This window comes from Hyla sarda, chromosome 4, assembly GCF_029499605.1.
Source record: "Hyla sarda isolate aHylSar1 chromosome 4, aHylSar1.hap1, whole genome shotgun sequence".
Lineage (NCBI taxonomy): Eukaryota > Metazoa > Chordata > Amphibia > Anura > Hylidae > Hyla > Hyla sarda.
In genome coordinates this window covers 167,711,734-167,728,368 of record NC_079192.1, presented here as the reverse complement: position 1 = coordinate 167,728,368, position 16,635 = coordinate 167,711,734, and the positions used below count along the sequence as shown (strand labels likewise).

At 43.6% G+C, this 16,635-nt stretch overlaps 1 protein-coding gene across 5 annotated transcripts in view; it reads left to right on the top strand.

The window, feature by feature from the left end:
• Nucleotides 1–16,635, top strand: part of LOC130368665 (golgin subfamily A member 6-like protein 26) — a 111,989-nt gene that overhangs the window by 30,960 nt on the left and 64,394 nt on the right. For 4 of the 5 annotated variants that reach the window (XM_056572665.1, XM_056572664.1, XM_056572667.1 and 1 more), the window contains exons 6-13: nucleotides 3,671–3,764; nucleotides 5,736–5,861; nucleotides 6,911–7,036; nucleotides 7,112–7,216; nucleotides 7,311–7,499; nucleotides 8,559–8,770; nucleotides 10,854–11,082; nucleotides 11,597–11,676. In XM_056572665.1, the coding sequence (XP_056428640.1) occupies nucleotides 3,671–3,764; nucleotides 5,736–5,861; nucleotides 6,911–7,036; nucleotides 7,112–7,216; nucleotides 7,311–7,499; nucleotides 8,559–8,770; nucleotides 10,854–11,082; nucleotides 11,597–11,676 (1,161 nt within the window). The remainder of the gene's footprint in view (nucleotides 1–3,670; nucleotides 3,765–5,735; nucleotides 5,862–6,910; nucleotides 7,037–7,111; nucleotides 7,217–7,310; nucleotides 7,500–8,558; nucleotides 8,771–10,853; nucleotides 11,083–11,596; nucleotides 11,677–16,635) is intronic. The other variant, XM_056572666.1, reaches the window with a different exon arrangement.

Below are 16,635 nucleotides of genomic sequence, written 5' to 3'. Positions count from 1 at the left end.
GGTAGTCAATGCAAGGACGTAGAGAGCCATCTTTTTTGGACACAAAGAAAAATCCGGCTCCGGCAGGAGAAGAGGATTTACGGATAAAGCCCTTTTTTAGATTCTCCTGGACGTATTCAGACATGGCAAGAGTCTCTGGGGCAGAGAGAGGATAAATTCTGCCCCGGGGTGGAGTAGTGCCCGGGAGGAGGTCGATAGGACAATCATAAGGCCTGTGAGGAGGTAGAGTCTCTGCTTGTTTTTTGCAGAAAACATCCGCGAAGTCCATATAGGCCTTAGGGAGACCGGTTACTGGAGGAAGCACAGAGTTACGGCAAGGGTTACTGGGAACCGGTTTTAGACAGTCCTTGGAACAAGAGGGCCCCCAACTCTTGATCTCCCCAGTGGACCAATCCAGGGTTGGGGAATGAAGTTGAAGCCAGGGAAGTCCAAGGAGAATTTCCGAGGTGCAATTGGGGAGGACCAAGAGTTCAATCCTCTCGTGATGAGATCCGATGCTCATTAGAAGGGGCTCCGTGCGGAAACGTATGGAACAGTCCAATCTTTCATTGTTTATACAATTGATGTAAAGGGGTCTGGTGAGACTGGTCACTGGGATGTTGAACCTGTTGACGAGAGAGGCCAAAATAAAATTTCCTGCAGATCCAGAGTCCAAGAAGGCCACAGAAGAGAAGGAGAAGGCAGAGGCAGACATCCGCACAGGCACAGTAAGACGTGGAGAAGCAGAGTGGACATCAAGGATTGTCTCACCTTTGTGCGGAGTCAGGGTACGTCTTTCCAGGCGGGGAGGGCGGATAGGACAATCCCTCAGGAAGTGTTCGGTACTAGCACAGTACAGGCAGAGGTTCTCCATGCGGCGTCGTGTCCTCTCTTGAGATGTCAGGCGAGACCGGTCGACCTGCATAGCCTCCACGGCGGGAGGCACAGGAACAGATTGCAGGGAACCAGAGGAGAGAGGAGCCGAGGAGAAGAAACGCCTCGTGCGAACAGAGTCCATATCTTGGCGGAGCTCCTGACGCCTTTCGGAAAAACGCATGTCAATGCGAGTGGCTAGGTGAATAAGTTCATGAAGATTAGCAGGCATTTCTCGTGCGGCCAGAACATCTTTAATGTTGCTGGATAGGCCTTTTTTAAAGGTCGCGCAGAGGGCCTCATTGTTCCAGGATAATTCAGAAGCAAGAGTACGGAATTGTACGGCATACTCGCCAACGGAAGAATTACCCTGGACCAGGTTCAACAGGGCAGTCTCAGCAGAAGAGGCTCGGGCAGGTTCCTCAAAGACACTTCGAATTTCCGAGAAGAAGGAGTGTACAGAGGCAGTGACGGGGTCATTGCGGTCCCAGAGCGGTGTGGCCCAAGCCAGGGCTTTTCCAGACAGCAGGCTGACTACGAAAGCCACCTTAGACCTTTCAGTGGGGAACTGGTCCGACATCATCTCCAAGTGTAAGGAACATTGGGAAAGGAAGCCACGGCAAAACTTAGAGTCCCCATCAAATTTATCCGGCAAGGATAGTCGTAGTCCAGAAGCGGCCACTCGCTGCGGAGGAGGTACAGGAGCTGGCGGAGGAGAAGGTTGCTGGAGCTGTGGTAGTAACTGTTGTAGCATAACAGTCAGTTGAGACAGCTGTTGGCCTTGTTGCGCAATCTGTTGTGACTGCTGGGCGACCACCGTGGTGAGGTCAGCGACAACTGGCAGAGGAACTTCAGCGGGATCCATGGCCGGATCTACTGTCACGATGCCGGCTGGCAGGTAGTGGATCCTCTGTGCCAGAGAGGGATTGGCGTGGACCGTGCTAGAGGATCGGTTCTAAGTCACTACTGGTTTTCACCAGAGCCCGCCGCAAAGCGGGATGGTCTTGCTGCGGCGGTAGTGACCAGGTCGTATCCCCTAGCAACGGCTCAACCTCTCTGGCTGCTGAAGATAGGCGCGGTACAAGGGAGTAGACAGAAGCAAGGTCGGACGTAGCAGAAGGTCGGGGCAGGCAGCAAGGATCGTAGTCAGGGGCAACGGCAGGAGGTCTGGAACACAGGCTAGGAACACACAAGGAAACGCTTTCACTGGCACTAAGGCAACAAGATCCGGCGAGGGAGTGAAGGGGAAGTGAGGTGATATAGGGAAATGCACAGGTGTAAACACTAATTGGAACCACTGCGCCAATCAGCGGCGCAGTGGCCCTTTAAATCGCAAAGACCCGGCGCGCGCGCGCCCTAGGGAGCGGGGCCGCGCGCGCCGGGACAGAACTGACGGAGAGCGAGTCAGGTACGGGAGCCGGGGTGCGCATCGCGAGCGGGCGCTACCCGCATCGCGAATCGCATCCCGGCCAGAGGCGGTATCGCAGCGCCCCGGGTCCGTGGAACCGACCGGAGGGCTGCAGTGAGAGGAGTGTAGCGAGCGCTCCGGGGAGGAGCGGGGACCCGGAGCGCTCGGCGTAACAGTTGTTAGAATTGATATTATAGTCAAAGTAATTAACAGTGGGAAGATAAAAAAAATAAATAAAATGAATGTGGAACATTGCACATAAAAAAATAATAAAATAAAAAATTCCAGAATATTGCTAATGCCCAAGTGAATACTGTCACCAAGCACTTATGTCTCAGCAAGAAAGGGAACAATCATCAGTGTCCTCAATCCCCTCTATGCGCCTATAACACCCAGGGGCGGACACAGACAGCAGAGGGCCCCTGTGCAAAAAATGTTCCTGCCACCCCCCCCCCCCCCCCCAAAAAAAAAGTACCATGCCATAAAATTGCACTGCAACTCACATTAACCTGCAGCATTAGGTTGGCAGCAGTTCCCCCACATTAGGTAGCATAGTTTCCCCACATTAGGTAGCATAGTTTCCGTACATTAGGTAGCATAGTTTACCCACATTAGGTAGCATAGTTTCCCCACATTAGGTAGCATAGTTTCCTCACATTAGGTAGCATAGTTTCCTCACATTAAGTAGCAGTTTCCCCACATTAGAAAGCATAATTTACCTACATTAGGTAGCATTGATTCCCCACATTAGGTAGCATAGATTCCCCACATTAGGTAGCAGTTTCCCCACATTAGGTAGCATAGCCCCCCCAACACACACACAGACAAACACACACACACACACAGACACACACATAGATACACTTACTTGGCCTGTGCATCGCTTCTCCTCTCCGCCTGCGGGCTGACAAGTGATGTCACTGATATCCTCCTGCATGGGTCTGAGGAGGCACATTACTTCCTGAGACGCTATTATGCGCCACGGCCACTTTAGAACAGTGAGCAGTGAGAGCGCTGGCCCTACCATGAACCTAATAGGCAGTAAAGTTCCTCCCCTGAAAAAAGTCCCACCGGGTCCCATGGTAGGGCTGGCCCTGGAAAGGCTGGCGGGCCCCCTCACATGCTGGGCACCTGTGCAGCTGAACCAGATATGTCCGCCCCTGATTAGGCCTATAATACCAGTGCAGTTTCTATTTGGACATGTGGTTTTAGGAAGAAATGGAAAATCCAATCCAGTGGCATGAAATAGATTATAGTTATAGTAGGAAACCATCGTCAGTAGTTCCAGTAGAGATAACATTTTGGATGCATTTTTAACAAACATAGAAGTACCATATTCTACAATTTCTAACCAAATATACAACCTAAATTTAACACCGTCAAACTGCTAATTCTTTATTCTTTTAACAGGATTATAAATCTGGAAATGGAAGTGATGTTGGCCAAATCAAGTTTGGAAAATTTTAACTACACAAATGAATTGATGAACCAAAAAATATCTATGGTAAAATAATTCAGTACACCAATTATTTTTTCTGATATTACATGATTTTATATTTATGTCCATAATATGAAGAAAAATGAAAGCATGCTTGTTCTGTGCTTGTTGTACTAAGAAATTTACAGAACAATTATGGAAAAACACAATAAGTAAATGTAATACAGAATAAGGCCCATTGTTGCCATTTGATGCCTAATCATTAACCCCTTAAGGACTCAGCCCATTTTGGCCTTAAGGACTCAGACAATTTAATTTTTACGTTTTCATTTTTTCCTCCTCGCCTTCTAAAAATCATAACTCTTTTATATTTTCATCCACAGACTAGTATGAGGGCTTGTTTTTTGCGCGACCAGTTGTCCTTTGTAATGACATCACTCATTATATCATAAAATGTATGGCGCAACCAAAAAACACTATTTTTGTGGGGAAATTAAAACGAAAAACGCAATTTTGCTAATTTTGGAAGGTTTTGTTTTCACGCCGTACAATTTATGGTAAAAATGACGTGTGTTCTTTATTCTGAGGGTCAATACGATTAAAATGATACCCATTATTATATATTTTCATATTATTGTTGCGCTTAAAAAAAATCACAAACTTTTTAACCAAATTAGTACGTTTATAATCCCTTTATTTTGATGACCTCTAACTTTTTTATTTTTCCGTATAAGTGGCGGTATGGGGGCTCATTTTTTGCGCCATGATCTGTACTTTTTTTTTTATACCACATTTGCATATAAAAAACTTTTAATACATTTTTTATAATTTTTTTTTAATAAAATGTATTAAAAAAGTAGGAATTTTGGACTTTTTTTATTTTTTTTCCTTCACGCCGTTCACCGTACGGGATCACTAACATTTTATTTTAATAGTTCGGACATTTACGGACGCGACGATACCAAATATGTCTATAAAAAATGTTTTTTACGCTTTTTGGGGGTAAAATAGGAAAAAACAGACGTTTTACTTTTTTATTGGGGGAGGGGATTTTTCACTTTTTTTTTACTTTTACTTTTACATTTTTTTACATTTTTTTTTTACACTTGAATAGTCCCCATAGGGGACTATTCATAGCAATACCATGATTGCTAATACTGATCTGTTCTATGTATAGGACATAGAACAGATCAGTATTATCGGTCATCTCCTGCTCTGGTCTGCTCGATCACAGACCAGAGCAGGAGACGCCGGGAGCCGCACGGAGGAAGGAGAGGGGACCTCCGTGCGGCGTTATTTAAATGAATGATCGGGCGATCCGATCGTTCATTTAAATCGCGAACCGCCGCAGATGCCGGGATCTGTATTGATCCCGGCACCTGAGGGGTTAATGGCGGACGCCCGCGAGATCGCGGGCGTCAGCCATTTTCGGCGGGTCCCTGGCTTGCGATCAGCAGCCGGGATCAGCCGCGCATGACACGGGCATCGCTCCGATGCCCGCGGTTATGCTTAGGACGTAAATGTACGTCCTGGTGCGTTAAGTACCACCTCACCAGGACGTACATTTACGTCCTGCGTCCTTAAGGGGTTAAAGGGGTACTTAATTGGAAATCATTTTTTTTTTTAAATCAATTGGTGCCAGAAAGTTAAATAGATTTGTAAATTACTTCTATTTAAAAATCTTAACCCTTCCAGTACTTATCAGCTGCTGTATGTTCCAGAGGAAGTTATTTTATTTTTGAATTTATTTTCTGTCTTACCACAGTGCTCTCTGTTGACACCTCTGTCCATTTTTGGAACTGTCTAGAGTAGGAACTTCCTGTGTAGCATATAGCAGTTGATTAGTACTGGAAGGATTAAGATTTTTTAATAGAAGTAATTTACAAATCTTTTTAACTTTCTGGCACCAGTTAATTAAAAATGAAAAAATGTTTTCCAGGGGAATACCCCTTTAAGATAAGTGATGTATGACTTATTAATGAATCTATTACTTTTAAATGTAAACATTAAATACTTGATATGTGTAATTTTTAAAAGGGTAATGATGAGGTTAATCGGGAACTGAAAACAGCCAGAGAAAACCTTGTATACTTCCGAAATCGGGTGAAAATCCTTGAGGCAGAAAAGAACCAAGCTGTGGAGGAGCTCAGGAAATTACGAGAGGTAATTGGGGAAATCAGCATGAGGCTGAAGGGTAGTAAAAAGGACAGGTAGCTTGAGTACATCTTGGATAAAAGGAGGCCATCAATGAGATGATATATGTGTGCTACTTCTGATTAAGATTGAAGTGCCTTAATAAAAACTGTATCATGAATATGTTTTTGCAGGTTTTCCATTCAAAACCATAAAAGTTATAATGGAAGATTTTTAACATACAGTGATTCCTCAAGTTACAATATTTTCAACACACAATGGTTATTCCTGGATCGTTGTAAGTTTGCACTGTACTCATCATATAATGTAGTGCAAATTTACAGCATGTGTGAATTTCTAGATGCTCCAACAATCAGAGTAGGCATTTCACTGGTAAAACATCTGTGTTAGTGAAGTTACTGTTAGATCAGCTGCTGTATACTACAGAGGAAGTTGAGTAGTTCTTTTCAGTTTGACTACAGTGCTCTCTGCTGCCACCTCTGTCCGTGTCAGGAACTGTCCAGAGCAGGAGCAAATCCCCATAGCAAACCTCTCCAGCTCCGGACAGTTCCTGACATGGACAGAGGTGTCAGCAAAGAGCACTGTGGTCAGACAGAAAAGAACAACTCAACTTACACTTTAGGATACAGAAGCTGATAAGTACTGGAAGGATTAAGATTTTTTTATAGAAATCATTTACAAATCTGTTTAACTTTTTGGCACCAGTTGACTTGAAAAAAAAAATAGTTTTCCACCGGAGTACCCCTTTAAGCCTCGTTTATTGCATATTCTGCTTATTATTGTTCACTTCTGTCGTATTTAATTGCTAAGTTAAATTAGGAATTAAATATTTCAGTTGTGAACACCAAGACTTTATACATATGTTTGCTATGAAGATTTTATTTGCATCATCTTAAAAAACTAAATTGTACAGAAATTGGCAAAGGAGTCTAGGACAATTAAATTATTACAAACATTACAGCATTGGTTAAAAAGATAAAACATTGTAAAACACTGTAACAGTATTTTACATGACTTGTTTATGTTAATAGTATAATATATCATAGTTTCTTTTACAGGGGAGTCAGCTGGCTCTTAGTCAAACAAATGAAGCAAACCAGAGAGCAACGGATACACTCCGAACTCAGCAAAGCCTTCAGGATGAGCTTGCTGACCTCCAGCTAAACTTTAACAAAATTAATCTGGTATGAGTATTGTAACGGAACTAGTTGAACCATATCTTAGATTTTATAATTTCTCAAAGTTGTTGCTTTCAACAGGAGAAAGAACTTCTGTCGTCGAAGGTACTTCGATTGGATGAGAAAATATCAGATTTGACTTTACGACTAAAAGTTGCCCAAGCTGACAAAGAGCGAATTTTGAAGGTAGATATGATAACAGGATGACTATGAAAGTTATACTTTAAGATCGCTTTTTAGTATTGATTGCGATAACCTGTTATCCAACAATGTTATCCAGGAAAAACTTGAGTTTCATCAACGCACACAGGAGTTATCCCTAGAATTGGAGAGGGCCCAGAGAGGACGGGAAGGGTTTAATGACCAGGTCAGTGACCTACACATCGAACTAGTTGGGGCCAAAGCACAGGCAAATCGACAGGACCAAGAGAAGGTGCAAATGAAAGAAGAACTGGTGATGCTGAAGCAAGTAAGGATGTCACAAATCTTGTTAAAACATCAAATAATTATATAACATACCACAATAAAGCATTCTGCAAATCGAATGCCTATTATTTACTATAGAATCAACATATTGGCCCTGATTTACTATTGGAAACCCGACATGTTTAATCGGGTTGTGCGCCAGATTCTGCTGCATTGCGCCAGAAATTCTGTCTGCTCCAGAATTTGTGCCAGAATTCTGTCTCAATGTGCCAGAATTCTGTCTGCGCCAGAAATGAAAAACCCGACCAACTCTCCATTTTACTGAGAAAACCTGAAAAAGGGGCGTGTATGTCGGGAAAAGAGGCGTGGTCACAGAAAATGGGTTTGTTCCTGACATTTTCACAAAAACCCAACATATTTACTAAGGTTTCCACAGAAAATGTGGTGGATTTGAATTGAGGAAAACCCTACAGATTAGAGCATGTGTAAAAAAAGCAAAATGTAGGGAAAAGTGCAAAATGTAGGGAAAGTTTAGTAAATACGGTGGAAAAAAAATTGTAGGGAATTAAAACCCACAAAGAAACCTACACAACACTCTTAGTAAATCAGGGCCATTGGCCTTGATTTACTAAGAGTGCAGTGTAGGTTTTGTTGTGTTTTTTGCTGTTCCAACCTTTTTTTTCCATGGTATTTACTAATTTACTCAGCTTTCGGAAACTTTATACAGTACATGCTTTAAAGTGTAGGGTTTTCTTCCCAGAAAATTCACATGATTTTCAGAGTGGTTTTCAGAAAAGACGAGTGATTTTGGATGAAATGTAGGGAACACGCCCCTTTTCCAAAAAAACACGCCCATTTTGTAGGTTATTTTTTTTACTCTGAGTGATTCTGATTGTCGGGTTTTTTCTGTTGCACATTCTTTCGCATGGTCCATGCGACAGAATTTAGGCACAAAACCAGACAAAAAGAGTAGGAATCCTGTTAGTAAATGAGGGCCATTGTTTTCATATAATGCATGAATAGAAAGTAGATATTATCTGGTTTTTTATATGGACTTAAAAGACTGCATGTGGTAATATGATTACTGATGGTTTTCAACCAGGTAAATGAGAAGTTAACAGCAGAGCTGGGTCAGATACAGCTACATCTTCACAACTCTTTAGAAGATCTTCACCAGACTCAAGCAGAGCACAAGATCTCCAGCAACCTTGCATCTGCACTTGAGGCTGAGCGCAAGCAACTCTTGGAGGAGAAGCAGACACTAATGGCTGCCATAGAGAAGGATGAGGATAGTCAGAGTGTCCAGGAACTCAGGTGATTAGATGCAGAAACAATGAAAACACTTATTAGAAAAGGGGACAATAGAAGATTCGTGGGATATAGAGGCTTTAAAAGTAGTGCATAACCAAGACCAGGAGCATAAACATGTGTTCTAACATGGAACTATGGTTAATATCAGGGTCATCATAAGCAGTGGCACATACGGTATATAATATCCCTGAATCCAAGGAAGGATCCCTAGGGAGTAAATATATAAGCACAAAAAGACTCTCCCTGAAAGACCATATAGCCCCAAATGTCTGCACATAGCTGGGACCCTTTCCCTAATAAAGACTACCCCCATAGCCTTGGAACATAACCCTGACCTAATAATCCCTAAACCTGTCCAGTAAACCCCCCCCACACACACCTTTGAAGTTATTTTTCGAGGATGATTGTGAACATACCATAAGCTGTGTTCACACTACATTTAGCATCAGGGTCGGCCTGATTGACATTTTGTGCCCTCATATAGTAGTTAGGGCACACACACTGCCTCCATATTATAGCAAAGATCCACACACTGACCCCACATTGTAATTAGGACTCCTACGCTTCCCCTATATGGAAGACAGGATCCCCACACTGCTCCATGTAGTAATTAAGACCCCCCCCCCCCCCCGCTGCCCCATATAGTAGTTAGGACCCCCACACTGTCCTATATAGTAGTTAGGACCACCACACTGCCCTCATATAATAGTTAGGACCCCCCACATTATCCCCATATAGCAGGCAAGATCCCCACACTGCCCCATATAGTAGTTATGACCCCCACAATGCCCCCATAAGTGGCAACATGAAAACTAAATAAAAAAAATACTCACCTGTTACAATGTTCCTCTGCATCCTCCCGATGCTCTGTCCCTGCCCTCTTCTCTGACTTCCGGTGCAGGCAGCGTCGGAGAGAAATGTTCTCTGCATCTTAAAGATGCACAAACACATTTAAGAGTTGTGCTAACTTAGGGATCCAGGGCGTTTGTCCTGGATTCCCAGATGGGTGCCCTTCCTATGAGGCATCCATTAGAAACACTATTTTACATTTTATAACAAAAACATTTTTTTTGTGAACCTATGGACAAAATAAGCCATTGTTGGAGCATATGTAAGCTTCTGTCAGAGGCATATGGCAAGTAGCACTCCTATTATATACAGTCATTGGGGTACATTTATCAATGTTTGCTTATGGATTCCTTTTTTTAGTTATTTTTTTTCTTACAATTTTTTTTGCTTATGTGCGACTTATTTATTAACTGCTTTCAGCCTGTTGATAAATTTCTTTCACGTAAGCAATTTTTCTGTTTTTGCTTTGGTAGTGGCTTTTTCTGCTCCATGTCTGAGCTGGAGTAAATTTAGTAGCTTTTTTCATGCGATGCGACTTTTTTGCGACTGTCGCACTTGATAAATCTCTGACCACTGCAAGTCAAAAATCACTTTTTGCTTTGGTAAGCAAGATTTATATTTTCGTGCGACAATTTTGCGACAATTTTAAGCAAGAAAAAACTACTAAATGCTTTGATAATTGTCCCCCATTTTTTCAGATCTAAGTTTCATGCATACACTGCGGCTCTGCTAAAAACAGATGATAGCATTCCCTTCATTGGTTTTCTAGAAAAGGAGAATGTTACATGCTTTTAAAAATGTGATATTTTGAATTTGTAGGTAAATGAAGAAAGGTAGTCCAGCAGTCCCTTAAAACGTAGATCCTTTATTTCACTTTTCTTTAAAAATACAGAGCACACACCATCCACCTTCACCTGGTCAGCAAACAACTCCTATGGATGCTTTTCGAACGCATGCGCGTTCTTGATCACCACCTGTAGTGATCAAGAACGCGCATGCGTTCGAAACGCGTCCATAGGAGTTGTTTGCTGACCAGGTGAAGGTGGATGGTGTGTGCTCTGTATTTTTAAAGAAAATTGAAATAAAGGATCTATGTTTTAAGGGACTGCTGGACTACCTTTCTTCATTTACCTACAAGTCTCAAGCCTTGCCGGGCTCAAGTCCTTGCAGACCGTGGAGGAGGTGAGCTGAGAGAACTTTATTTCTTATTCATTTGTTATATATTTTGAATTTCCAGAGCTTCCCTTACCCAGCTACAAGAAGAAAAAGACAAGCTACAAGCCCGGTGCCATGACCTGGAAATGGCATTGGAGCAAGCACATGAGCAATTGGGTTCCCAAATTCAGGAGCAGCAACAAGTTACATTGTATTGGAAAGAACGATGGCAACAGACAGCTGTTAACTTGAAGAATACAGATGAGCTGCTGGAGCAAGAGAGAGCTCAGTGTCAGAAAGCTTCTCATAAAGTGAGGGAATATTCAACACATATGACAACCTTAGTTACAAATGTAAATTATGGCATTTCTTTTAATATTTAATATAAAACTAACACAAGAAAAACTGTGGCTTTCACATTTACCATGGATTTATAGATTTCACTAAAATTGGAGTGTTAGGGAAATTATTGTAGTTACATCTAGACCCCACAATCTACATTGACATACTGTCCACTTGTAGTCCAACCCTAATTAGTACCTTCGCAATTAAGAGAATTTCCCAGAAAAAAAAATTGTGGCGGACTGTTAAAAAAAGGTCAGCTACCTGGATCCTCGAAGTTCATGGTACTTTCTACTTCCTAACCTGTGCTCTTATCATAAATGCATTGTGTGCAAACAGCATTAACATTGAAACCAACAACATTATCCACATACATGATTGTCTAGCATTTACTGTCAAGCAACAAGCAGAAAAGTATGTAACCTAAAAAATCATTGAGAAAACTTATTTTAGTTTGAATTTTACAAATGGTCTTTTCTCTAGATCACAGAGTTACTACAGGACTGTGAAATGTTACAAACAGAAAATGAGGAGGTCTGTGAACTCAGATCAACTATAAGCAGGTTAGTTATGGATGAATATGTACAGTATGAAGCTGCAACACATTTTAGTATAAACTAGCTGAGTACCCGGCGTTGCCCGGTTTTTCCTTCCTAATCCTTGTTGGGGAAGAAAATAAATAAAGGAGGAAGCTTTTGACTTCATATCCCGACCTCCTATCCCGTCCTCCTATCTCGACCTCCTATCCTGACCTCCTATCCCGACCTCCTATCCCATCCATCTATCCCGACCTCCTATCCCGTCCTCCTATCTCGACCTCCTATCCCGACCTCCTATCCTGACTTCCTATCCCGACCTCCTATCCCGTTCTCCTATCTCGTCCTCCTATCTCAACCTCCTATCTCGACCTCCTATCCCGTCCCCCTATCCAGTCCATCTATCTCAACCTCCTATCCCGACCTCGAATCCCGTCCTCCTATCCCGTCCTCCTATTTCGACCTCCAATCCTGACCTCCTATCTCGACCTCCTATTCCATCCATCTATCCCATCCTCCTATCTCGACCTCCTATCCTGTCCTCCTATCCCGACCTCCTATCCCGTCCTCCAATCTCGAGCTCCTATCCCGACCTCCTATCCCGACCTCCTATCCTGACCTCCTATCCCGACCTCCTATCCCGTCCTCCTATCTCAACCTCCTATCCCGTCCTCCTATCTCGACCTCCTATTCAGACCTCCTATCCCGTCCTCCTATCCCATCCTCCTATCCTGTCCTCCTATCCCGACCTCCTATCCCGACCTCCCATCCGGACCTCCCATCCCGACCTCCCATCTCGACCCGTAATATGTGTACCAGGTATTGAAATAGCTCCAGCCGTACGGAAATTATATGGGAACATACATTTCCCATTGATTTGCATGGGACTTTAAACAAAAACCCTGACCCTCACAAATGGGGATAGTTAAGGGTTAAATTAACTAACCTATATTTTAAGTGAACATAACATGTTAATAAAGTAACATGTGACCAAGTATTATTGAAATATCTCCAGCCGTTTGGAAGTTATGCAGTAACATATATTTCCCATTGACTTGCATGGGACTTTAAACATAAGCCCCGCCCCTGGCAAATGGGGGTGAGTAAGGGTTAAATCCCCTGTCCTATGTTTGTTGTTGACATATAAGTAACATGTGTGCCAAGTTTCATGTTAATATCTTTAGCCGTTTGAAAGTTTTTGTGGAACATACACACATACATACACACACACGTTGAGTTTTATATATGTAGACTAGCTGAGTACCCGGCGTTGCCCGGTTTTTCCTTCTTAATCTTTGTTGGGGAGAAAAATAAACAAAGGAGGAAGCTTTTGACTTCACATCTCGTCCTTTATATTGTTGTAATATCCCAACCCCATATCCCGACCTCCTATCCCGACCTCCTATACTGTCATCCTATCTTGACCTCATATGCTATCCTCACATCTTGTCCTCATATCCCGACCTCTTATCCCATCCTCATAGCCCGTCCTCCTATCCCGTCCTCCTATCCCGACCTCCTATCCTGTCCTCCTATCCCGACCTCCTATCCCGACCTCCTATCACGTCCTCCTTTCCCGTCCTCATATCTCGACCTCCTATCTCGACCTCCTATCCCATCCTCCTATCTCGACCTCCTATCCTGACCTCCTATCCCAACCTCCTATCCCGACCTCCTATCCCGACCTCCTTTCCCGTCCTCATATCTCGACCTCCTATCTCGTCCTCCTATCCAGACCTCCTATCCCGTCCTCCTATCCCATCCTCCTATCCTGTCCTCCTATCCCGACCTCCTATCCCGACCTCCTATCCCAACCTCCCATCCCGACCTCCCATCTCAACCCGTAATATGTGTACCAGGTATTGAAATAGCTCCAGCCGTACGGAAATTATATGGGAACATACATTTCCCATTGATTTGCATGGGACTTTAAACAAAAACCCCGACCCTCACAAATGGGGGTAGTTAAGGGTTAAATGAACTAACCTATATTTTAAGTGAACATAACATGTTAATAAAGTAACATGTGACCAAGTATTATTGAAATATCTCCAGCCGTTTGGAAGTTATGCAGTAACATATATTTCCCATTGACTTGCATGGGACTTTAAACATAAGCCCCGCCCCTGGCAAATGGGGGTGAGTAAGGGTTAAATCCCCTGTCCTATGTTTGTTGTTGACATATAAGTAACATGTGTGCCAAGTTTCATGTTAATATCTTTAGCCGTTTGAAAGTTTTTGTGGAACATACACACATACATACACACACACGTTGAGTTTTATATATGTAGACTAGCTGAGTACCCGGCGTTGCCCGGTTTTTCCTTCTTAATCTTTGTTGGGGAGAAAAATAAACAAAGGAGGAAGCTTTTGACTTCACATCTCGTCCTTTATATTGTTGTAATATCCCAACCCCATATCCCGACCTCCTATCCCGACCTCCTATACTGTCATCCTATCTTGACCTCATATGCTATCCTCACATCTTGTCCTCATATCCCGACCTCTTATCCCATCCTCATAGCCCGTCCTCCTATCCCGTCCTCCTATCCCGACCTCCTATCCTGTCCTCCTATCCCGACCTCCTATCCCGACCTCCTATCACGTCCTCCTTTCCCGTCCTCATATCTCGACCTCCTATCTCGACCTCCTATCCCATCCTCCTATCTCGACCTCCTATCCTGACCTCCTATCCCAACCTCCTATCCCGACCTCCTATCCCGACCTCCTTTCCCGTCCTCATATCTCGACCTCCTATCTCGTCCTCCTATCCAGACCTCCTATCCCGTCCTCCTATCCCATCCTCCTATCCTGTCCTCCTATCCCGACCTCCTATCCCGACCTCCTATCCCAACCTCCCATCCCGACCTCCCATCTCGACCCGTAATATGTGTACCAGGTATTGAAATAGCTCCAGCCGTACGGAAATTATATGGGAACATACATTTCCCATTGATTTGCATGGGACTTTAAACAAAAACCCCGACCCTCACAAATGGGGGTAGTTAAGGGTTAAATGAACTAACCTATATTTTAAGTGAACATAACATGTTAATAAAGTAACATGTGACCAAGTATTATTGAAATATCTCCAGCCGTTTGGAAGTTATGCAGTAACATATATTTCCCATTGACTTGCATGGGACTTTAAACATAAGCCCCGCCCCTGGCAAATGGGGGTGAGTAAGGGTTAAATCCCCTGTCCTATGTTTGTTGTTGACATATAAGTAACATGTGTGCCAAGTTTCATGTTAATATCTTTAGCCGTTTGAAAGTTTTTGTGGAACATACACACATACATACACACACACGTTGAGTTTTATATATGTAGACTAGCTGAGTACCCGGCGTTGCCCGGTTTTTCCTTCTTAATCCTTGTTGGGGAGAAAAATAAACAAAGGAGGAAGCTTTTGACTTCACATCTCGTCCTTCATATTGTTGTAATATCCCAACCCCATATCCCGACCTCCAATCCTGACCTCCTATCCTGTCATCCTATCTTGACCTCATATGCTATCCTCACATCTTGTCCTCATATCCTGACCTCTTATCCCATCCTCATAGCCCGTCCTCCTATCCCGTCCTCCTATCCCGACCTCCTATCCCGTCCTCCTATCCCGTCCTCTCTCGACCTCCTATCTCGACCTCCTATCTTGACCCCCTATCCTGTCCTCCTATCTCGACCTCCTATCCCGTCCTCCTATCCCGTCCTCCTATCTCGACCTCCTATCACGACCTCCTATCCTGTCCTCCTATCCTGTCCTCCTATCTCGACCTCCTATCTCGACCTCCTATCCCGTCCTCCTATCCCATCCCCCTATCTTGACCTCCTATCTCGACCTCCTATCTCGACCTCCTATCCCGACCTCCTATCCCGACCTCCTATCCAGTCCATCTATCCCGATCTCCTTTCTTGACCTCCTATCCCGACCTCCTATCCCGACCTCCCGTCCTCCTATCCCATCCTCCTATCCCAACCTCCTATCGCGACCTCCTATCTGGACCTACTATCTCGACCTCCTATCCCGTCCTCCTATCCAGTCCATCTATCCCGACCTCCTATCTCGACCTCCTATCTCGACCTCTTATCCCGACCTCCTATCCCGTCCTCATATCTCGACTTCCTATCCCATCCTCCTATCTCGACCTGCTATCCCATCCTCCTATCTCGTCCTCCTATCTCGACCTCCTATCACGACCTCCTATCACGACCTCCTATCCCGTCCTCCTATCCTGTCCTTGTATCCCGTCCTCGTATCCCGTCCTCGTATCCCGTCCTCGTATCCCGTCCTCCTATCCCGACCTCCTATCCCGACCCGTAATATGTGTACCAGGTAGAGATGAGTGAATTTACAGTAAATTTGATTCGTCACGAACTTCTCGGCTTGGCAGTTGCTGACTTATCCTGCATAAATTAGTTCAGCTTTCAGGTGCTCCGGTGGGCTGGAAAAGGTGGATACAGTCCTAGGAAAGAGTCTTCTAGGACTGTATCCACCTTTTCCAGCCCACGGGAGCACCTGAAAGCTGAAGTCATTTATGCAGACTAAAGTCATCAACTGCCGAGCCAAGAAGTTCATGACGAATCAAATTTACTGTAAGTTCGCTCATCTCTAGTACCAGGTATTGAAATATCTCCAGCCGTACGGAAGTTATGTGGGAACATACATTTCCCATTGATTTGCATGGGACTTTAAACAAAAACCCGACCCTCACAAATGGGGGGTAGTGAAGGGTTAAATTAACTATCCTATATTTTAAGTGGACATGTAACATGTGACCAAGTATTATCGAAATATCTCCAGCCGTTTGGAAGTTATGCAGTAACATATATTTCCCATTGACTTGTATGGGACTGATGCTGGAACATACACACATGCATACACATACACACACACACATTGAGTTTTATATATATATATATATATATATATATATATATATATAGATAAATGCTCCTTTAAGAACTGTGCCTAAAAAAGGGCACAT